This window comes from Pan paniscus, chromosome 23 (genome assembly GCF_029289425.2).
Source record: "Pan paniscus chromosome 23, NHGRI_mPanPan1-v2.0_pri, whole genome shotgun sequence".
Lineage (NCBI taxonomy): Eukaryota > Metazoa > Chordata > Mammalia > Primates > Hominidae > Pan > Pan paniscus.
The window spans coordinates 40,226,565-40,235,148 of NC_085927.1; the positions used below are offsets into that span (position 1 = coordinate 40,226,565).

The 8,584-nt window shown below is 58.5% G+C and overlaps 1 protein-coding gene across 1 annotated transcript; it reads right to left on the reverse strand.

The window, feature by feature from the left end:
* Positions 1-3,416: 3,416 nt before the first annotated feature.
* Positions 3,417-8,237, reverse strand: OSM (oncostatin M). Its single transcript, XM_003812015.6, has 3 exons — positions 7,342-8,237; positions 5,592-5,734; positions 3,417-5,054 (listed from the first exon to the last, which is right to left on the reverse strand). The coding sequence occupies exons 1-3, from the start codon at positions 7,373-7,375 to the stop codon at positions 4,473-4,475; spliced, it is 759 nt and encodes a 252-aa protein (XP_003812063.1). The 5' UTR covers positions 7,376-8,237; the 3' UTR covers positions 3,417-4,472.
* Positions 8,238-8,584: the final 347 nt, after the last annotated feature.

Here is an 8,584-nt window from a genome sequence, read left to right on the forward strand (position 1 = left end):
GTTTGAGCCTGGGAGGTCGAGGCTGCAGTAAGCCACAATCGTGCCACTGTCCTGCAGCCTGGGCGAGACAGTGAGACCCTGTTTCTCCAAAGGGGGGAAAAAAAAAAGAAGAGCTGAGGGGGAATAGGGAGCCCAGGCTGCATGCAGGGGTGGGAGCAGCTGAGTGGATAGAATGCAGAGATGACTGGCAACATGGGCCGTGCCTGAGAGCTGGGGGCCTCTGATGCTGCAGCCAGGAGTTAGGAAAGGATGCTCTGTGCACTAGGATAAGAGGGAGTTCCGGAAGGTTTGCAAGCAGGAGAAGATAGGACAATAGTGATACTTTTAGGCTGTGTCCAGGGATCCAGACCCTGGCAGGTGATGGGGAGAGGAGTCGCCTGCAAGAGACGGGTATGGGAGAGACCACAGGACCAAGTGATGGAGGGGAGAGGAGGGGCCGAGGGAGATAAAGGCAATGGGCTGGGATTCTGGAACTTTAGTAGGGGCAAATGAGAAGCAGAAAGCAAGTGCAGGGTTTGGGGGCAGAACGGTGAGTTTGGCTTCAAGGCACCCACTAAGTCAGGAGACTATCCTGGTAGCTGGGTCTGTAGGATCTGGCCTTGGGAGGGATCAGACTGCAGGTGGTAGTTTGGGGTTACCTGCAACTGTGACTCCTCAGGAGATGTTACGGGGCTGACAAGTCCTCATAGACAGTGTACTTGAGACCCCCTCCCAGAGTCAAGCTCCCCCATCTGTTTCCTGTGGGGTGGGTGTGCTCTAGTTCAAAGTCAGCCTCAGACACCTCTCCTGGGCAGTGAGAGGTGGGGGATGGCCAGGGGTCAGGCAGCCATGCTGGGCTTCCCAGCTTTTCCTCCACAGGCCAACCTCTGCCCTCCTGGAGGGCAACCCCAGCGTCAGCTGCAGCGCCTGCTCCTCTTCTGCTCCGGGAACCAGAGTGTACCTGGCTTTTGGTGTCTGCCACCTCCCACCCACAGCTTCCCAGCAGCTGAGGTGGAGGAAACCCTCTTCGCCCAGCTGGGGCAGGGAGACACAAGTGAGGGCCCCCACTCTGCTGTTGGCGGGGCCTGGAGCCAGGGCAGGCCGGGCGTGGGGGTGGCACCTGTCTAGGATGGGCTCCCTGGTGCACGCCTCGGTGCCTCTGCTTCCCCCAGCAACACATTTGCCTCTGTCTTCTCCTTGGGGCTGGGAGGCGGGGCCCCACCTGCCCTGCTCTTCCTTGAGCGCCTACTGTGTGCCAGGCACCATGCGGATGCAGAGACAGCGTCAAGCAAAGCAGACTAGGTCTCCGTCCTCCATGCTAATAAGAGATGCAGTTGGGAATGTGAACACCACACAGAGTGCGTGCTGCCGGAAGGGACGGCACAACCAAGTTCCTGGACCCAGACTCTGGACAGGTGAGGAAGAATTGCTAAGGATGCATCCTCCAGCTGAGATCTGACAAGGAAGGAGCTAACTTGACAAACAGGATGGGGAACAGCATTCCAGGCAGAGGGAAAAGCATAGGAAGAAACCCTGTGGTAGGAAGGAGCCCCAGGCATTTTGGGAGCCAAAAGATGGCCATTATGGTAGGACCCCTGAGGGCAAGGGGGAGCCCAGTGGGGGCCGCGGGAGGCTCTTGCTAGGTACTTGGTAAATAGGCTGGAATATGTCAGAGAGCTTCCCAGGAAGACTGCTGGTTGGGAGTTAGGGGCCTGGAGTTCTAGCCTCAGCCCTGCACTACTTTGCTCTGTGACCCTAAGCAAGATGCTTCCCCTCTCTGGGCCTTTGGGTAAATCCTGATGCCCTCACTCATGATACTCTGATCCCTGAATGCTCAGAGCCTTTGCCCTAGCTCTTCCCGCCTCCCCATCTGCACGTCACTCAGACCACAGTGTGGACATCACCTCTCCAGATGCCACTCTGACCACTCGCAGCGCCTGGCTCTCCCGCTGCTGTTACATCACCCTGCTTTATTTTTGCTGAGCTCATCCTGCAATCGCAGATGCTCCTGTTGGTCCTTGTGCCTGTCTATTGTCTGTCTGCCCCTTGCCCTGGAGCTCTGTGCCTTCAGGAATTCATGAAATTGTCAGCCAAGTTACAGAGGAAGAGGGGCACCAGGAAGATGCACCCGCCTGGGAGTCCCACGGCCCTGAATTCAAACTGTGCCTATCCCCAGTTAATTTGGTCTGAGGATGTGGGCAGGCCACTCAGACTCTCTGAGCCTCAGTCTTCTCATCTGCAAAATGTATCATGTCTATTGCAGGGAGTTCTGCACTGGTTCTCCTCCACCCTGATGTCAAGTCCTCCTGTTCCCATCCCATCCCCAGCTCTATTTGCCATTTCAGGAAGTGGGGGTAGCCAGGGACCGATCCAAGTCAAGCTCACCTGCCTCTGGGAGCCCTTGCCTCAGCATGTTTTCAGCCTATACGTGCTCACCTGGGCATTCGGGGGGAGCCCAGTTTTCTGCGAGTCAGATGGAAACCCTAACCCCTTGGGCACTTCAGGAAGCAGTTTTAAGCACAAACCAGGTCACTGGCCTTGTCTAAGGCAGGATCTGTTATTCTTTTGTTCATTCCACAGATGAGGAAACAAAGGCTCAGAGATATGAAGGAATTTTCTCAAGGTCACCCAGAGAGATGGAACGGGGCTGAGACAGGATTTCAAGCCCAGCCAGGTCTCTTCATTCTTCTGCACACAGCCATTCCTCGTGTCTGCTGCATGCTCACTCCACATGAGGCAGGATGCTGGTGGCAGGGGTGTAACTGTGAACTCACTCTTCGATTTATTCCACAAATGCCTAGAGCACCTTCCATGTTCCAGGCGCCGGATGTGCCCATGTCCCCCAGGGTGATCCAGGAACATACACACATATGAGAGGACACGCTGGCACATACCTAAGCTTGCACATGCACAGACATGCATGCAGAGACGCACCCAGATATCCATGCCTACAAGCATTCATAAATACAGATACAGACATATGCCTCCATTAGGACACTGACATCCAGGCTTCAAAATGAGGTAAGAGAAATACACATGCAACACACATTGGTATATAACACACATCAGCATGCAACGTCCATCAGCACACAGACCTCAGCCACACACCCATGGGGGCCCAGAAGCAGCCCACACACTCAAGCCTTTCTTCCTCCCCTCTTGCTGCCACGTCTTGACACCCCTCATCCCCAATGTGTCAAGGGAGCCCCATTTGGCCATAACCAATGCCTCATCTGAGTTTGACACCCCACCCCACCACAGTCACAGCCCCCGGCGGCTGGGGCATGTGACTTCCCTTCCTAGGCAGAGCAAGGACCTCCAGCCCATCCCCAGAGCATGGACGCTTTTGGCCTTGCCACGAAGGTCCCTCCTCTCTCTAAGAGGCTGCCCTTCCACCACCCCAAATCCTTTCCAAGACAACCGAGAGACACAGAGGGTTTAGAAACCAGGCAAGTTTTAAATATAAGTTTGCACAATATTAACATTAAATATACATCATAAATAAGCCTTATAAATATAAAACTGATAAAAATTGATAAAAATCGATAAATTAGTCATGTCCCTCCAAGGAACTGGCCTCGCAGTTTCTGAGACCCCCTCTAGGAGAGCAATGGCTCCTGCGTGAGAAAATTCCAGGATCCACCACCAGGGGGAGCAGCCAGCAGCGAGGACCCAAGACTGGGGCTTCCCGGCGCTGGGAGGTGGGTCTGCTTTTACAGAGACCTCCGTGTACACCTCCCAGCGCCATTTGCACCACCTGTCCTGATTTACAGATTTTTAATATCCACCTTACGTCAGGGAATCCAAGCAACCGACAGGCAGTGGGGGCCTTGTACAGCCTCTAACTCCCTAGCTTCACAAAGAGAAAACAGGTCCACAGAGGTAAAGTGACCTGCCCCAGGCCACGTGGCGACTTCGGGGCTGGCCTGGGACCTGAGCTCCATTCCCTGGACCCCCGGATCAGGGCTCCTGGGACACCCTGCCGCTGTTACAGCTGCCTAAAGTGAGGTCACCCAGACATCCAGGTGTCTGGTTTGGGACATGATGAGGCATAGGAGGCCAGCTCAGGCTGTGACCTCCCCTTCAGAACCACGGAAAGGAGGAAGTCTGGGGGCAACGGCCCTGCAAGTCATGAGAGGGAAGGACCGGCAGGCCTCGGGGAGCAAGGCAGGGGGGCAGTCAGCCCGGCCATGAGTCAGCCTGTGTCATCAGACCCCTGAATCAATGGAAAGTCGGTCCCGCGTGGCCCGCCCGGCCACCCCACTGGGCCTGGGGAACTTGGGGCTGAGGTGGGGGCGCAACAGCCTGACTCTGTCTCCCAGCCTGGAGGAGGTAGAGGGGTCTGCCCAGCTCCCACCTCTTAAAGTGCACTTCTCAGTGGCTAGTAGCAGAGGGGAAGAGGTTTGGGGACCCGGGAGCTGTCATCCTGCGATGGTTCCTCTCATCCACAGAGCACCTGCCGCATCCTTCACCGGCAAGGGGTGCTCTCGAGGCTACCGGGGCAGCTGTCCCCTGGGCATGAGTCTCTTGCCTTTCCTGGAGGGTCTGGTCCTGCGCACCCCCTTCCTCAGGGCCTGGTGGGGGCTGTGTCTCCGGCTCCGGTTCGGGCTCTCCCCCCACTTGCTGAAGACCCGCCCCACTGAGTGCATGAAGCGATGGTAGCCATGCAGGAACCTGCAGCCCTCCAGCTTGCGCTGAAAAGCATCCGAGGCAGGGGTGGGGGTGGGCGGCTGAGAGGCCCCCCGGCCAGCCTTCGTGGGCTCAGCCGTGTCTGAGTTGTCCAGCAGCTGGGCCATGCAGTAGATGTTGTTCCTGAGCCCGAGGATGTTCGGCCTCGCCATCTGCAGCTTCTCCAAGTCCTCGATGTTCAGCCCAGACCTCTCCAAATCCTGGGCCTTGGGGAGGCGCTGCTCTAAGTCGGCCAGTCTGTGCAGGACGCAGCCCAGTGTGGCATTGAGGGTCTGCAGGAAGCCCCGCCTGCCCAGCCCCTTCAGGGTCTCCTCACTGGGGAAGGCCCCGGGGCGCTCCCTGCAGTGCTCTCTCAGTTTAGGAACATCCAGGCCTTGGATACGTATCTGGCGGGAACAGGAGGATCACAGGGTGAATGCTGAGGATCCGGACCACACTCACAGACAAGTCAGCCTTGAAATGCTAGACCTCATGCACCCCAATCCAATCTCCCACTGGACAGATCCGGAAACTGAGGCCCGAGAGGGAAGAGGACCCCAAGATCACTGCAGGCAAGGTCGGAGTGATGTTGGGGGCCTGGTGGGATGCCCGTGGGGAATGAAGAGCTTCAAGAGGGCTGGACTCTGTCTTGCTCACTGCTACGTCCCAGTGCCTAGACCAGAGCCTGGTAGGTGTGCAGGAAACACACTGAGTAAGCGGGTGAGCACGGTGATGGTGTCCGGAGTCCCGCCCTGGGACCACAGAGCTAGGAAAGCTGGAGGGCCAGCCTTAGCTCCTCAGGGTTAAGGCTGGAATAACATAGCGACTCAGTTCCCCCACCTGGCCATATGGAGTGGGGCTAGGCCTGTCCTCCCTGCTTCTCACTCCCTTCCTAACCCCATAGTTCTCTGAGACTCAGATGCCACAAGGGCCCAGGTGCTTACATAGGGGTCCAGGAGTCTGCTGGTGTCCTGCATGAGATCTGTCTGCTTCTGGAGCTGGCCAAGGAGCACGCGGTACTCTTTCGAGCAGCTGCCTATAGCCGCCATGCTCGCCATGCTTGGAAACAGGAGTGCAAGGACCAGACCTAAGGCAGAGAAGAGGGGTGTCACCTGACTTGGTGAGGAAAGCCACAGATGGGAGCCTCAGGGAGGGGGTTCAAGAGGGCCTTGAAAGGTGCCTCCTTCATCCCAGACTTTGTGTAGTGGAGGGCGGGGCCTGGGCACTGTGTGGCACGGTGTGTGCCCACCAAGGCCACCATCATCTCCCCAGTAAGTCACTGCCCAGGGCCTGACACAGCAAGCAGTGGGAGGGACTGAGACAGTGGCTGCGATTTACCAAGTAGGTCTTTGAGCAAAGGCTGCAGTGCCTGGCCGGATCCCAGTCCTGCCTACAGCACGGTTCTAACCTCGGGAGCTGACTCTCTGCAAGGTGAGACTGGCTCCCTGCAAGACCACTGGGCTAAAGACCGGCCACTGCCCTAGGACCTGCCTTGTCAGCTGCTCTGGCCATCCAGGTAGATGGGCCTGAGAGGGCTTCAGGGCAGACAGCCCAGGAGCAGCTTGTGCCCTCAGCTCTGTCTAGAACCAGGAGAGGCTGCCTTTTCAACCAGAGGTGCAGCCTGGAACAGATGTGGAAGACCTTTCAGTCCACGTCCCCCCTTTCCTGACAGGTAAACCAAGTCTCAGGAGAAGGTCCTACTCAGGTCACACAAGGCCAGGGCTCTCCCCTGACCTCTCATGCCTCCCTCCTCTCTCCATAAGTGGCTCCTTCTGTCAGGCCCACCAGGGATGCTGTGAGCCTGTCAGAAGGTGTTGGGGGCGGGTACAGTTACCGCTCACCACCACCCCCAACGGGCCACCGGCAGCCACGTGGTCGGAAGGGGCCTATGGCGCAATGGCCCGGAAGGCAGTGACACCATCGTTCCCGTCCTAAGAACCATCCGGCTCTTTGGGGAAGGCTGTTCGGGAGGGCCAAGGGGCCAGGCACCCAGGCTTAGCGACCCCACGGCACCCTCGCCGCCTCCCCAGGTATCTGCTGCCGGGCTCTGGCAGGGGCCTGTGCCTGTGGCAGCGCACGTGGGACTGGGGTTTCTGTGTGGCTGTGCATCTGGGGCTGTGTGCGGCGTGAGGGAGACCTGTTCCGTTCACCGTGGGGACTCTGGTCTGCATGTGGGGGTTCCTGGGCTGGTGAGATCCAGGGCTGTAGATGACGTCATATGGCTGTGTGCGCATGTGGCCATGTGGGTGTGGCTGTGCGTGCTGTGTGATTGTGTGGGCTCTGGGGCCCCCAGGCCTGGCTGACTTTCTATTCATCCCGGGCAAGCTGGAGGCCCCACAACCCCTCCACACCTCACACCACTTCCCTGCCCAGCTTCTGAGCCTCCCTCTCCTGCCCAGCCTCTTTGCCCATCCTATTCTCTCACCCCCTGGTTCCCAGAGTTGCCTCTACATCTTGACATCACCTCCCCCTGGAAGCCTTCCAGGGATGCCCCTTCTCTACCTGTGGAGATGCCAGGTTCTCAGTGGACCACTCTCTCTGCCTGACCTCCTGGCTCTCTCCCCTTCTCAGCATCCTTCTGCCTGGCACCTGGCCTCCCCAGTTCCCGGAGGGCAGAGGGTGCCTCTGCTCCGCACCGGCACCCGTGGGCAGACCCAGCAGGCGGGTTCTGGCGGGGAGGAAGGAAGTACTTACTGAGCAGTGTCCTCTGTGTGAGCAGTACCCCCATGCTGGGTGCCCGTGCTCCGGCCCGCGCCCGCTGGGGGTGACACCTCTCGGCTGGGAGCCCTGCAGGCTGGCAGCCACTTTATGCCCGCTGGGGCGATTGGCCAACACCTCATGAGGTGGGTGGGGATGGGGAGGGGGGAGGGCAGGCCTTCTGGGAACATGACCCCAAAAACCAAAATTTCCACGGGCGGCCAATGGGCGCAGGGCGCGGTGTATGCCCGCTCCTCCTCCTGTTTTCTTCGAATTCGTTCTTCGAGGTCAGCCCTACGCCCAAGGATGATGTAAACCGCAGCCTCAGCCTTCCTGGGGTGAGTGGGGAGGAAAAGGGTCCATGCCATCTTCGGGGAACTGGGCCAGGGATGGGCAGGAGGGACTTCGAGCTGGGCCTCTGGAGGCCCCAGGCCAGTCTCGGCCCAGGAGCCATTGGCCTCGCAGGACACGGTGGTTGGGGGCTGAGGGGAGCGAGACATCTTCCTTCTTGAGTGCCCTTCCTGCCCTCTCGCCGGGGCTGTTGGGACATCTGTGAGCGGAAACCACCGGGCTCTGGGCACAGAGCCAGACGCAGGCTGGCAGCCCCGAGATTGTGGTTCAGGCCCCAGGACCAGCATCCCCCAGCCCGGCTCCCGACGGTCTCCTTTCCCCCATCGTGCACCCTCTGCCAGGCCCACTCCCCAAAGCCAGGCCTTGTCTCTGTAGGCAGGCTCCACTGGGGAGAACTGGACACTTGGAGCAAGAGAAACAGGAGGCCAGGGTTCAAGCCTGCTGAGGTGCTGTGTGACCTGAGGCAAGTCACTTAACCTCTCTGGGCCTCAGAGACCCACAACTATAAAATGAGGAGGAGAAAAGCCTTTCCCAGCCCACCTCACAGGGTTGCTGCCATCATGGACATAAAAGGAAAAGACCTCTGAAGGAAAAAGCAAAGATGAAGGTCTGATTCCAAGTATTAGCTGTCGAGGGGGCGGGATGGGGGAAGGAGGAGATGGGGAAGCTGTGAGCTCAGAGGGGAAGCCGGGGAGGGGGAGTTGCCGCCTTGACAGTTGGAGACCAGGTTTCACTTTCTCTGAAAGATAGCGATCTTAGGTTGGTCCTCTGCGAAAGGGCCCTGGGAACAGCGCCTCCCTAGTCAAACTGCTACTTTACTGTGGGGTAAACTGAGGCCTGGGCGAAGGCAGACAGGGAGGCCAAGAGGCTGGCCCAGGCCTATAGACCC

What these genes read in the sequence shown, in the direction of transcription:
- OSM (XM_003812015.6), bottom strand. Translation starts at nt 7,375, where the DNA reads ATGGGGGTACTGCTCACACAGAGGACACTGCTCA. An exon ending in CACACAGAGGACACTGCTCA is followed by an intron (nt 5,735 to 7,341) that starts GTAAGTACTTCC and finishes TCTCTGCCTTAG; the next exon opens with GTCTGGTCCTTGCACTCCTG. An exon ending in GCAGACTCCTGGACCCCTAT is followed by an intron (nt 5,055 to 5,591) that starts GTAAGCACCTGG and finishes TGTTCCCGCCAG; the next exon opens with ATACGTATCCAAGGCCTGGA.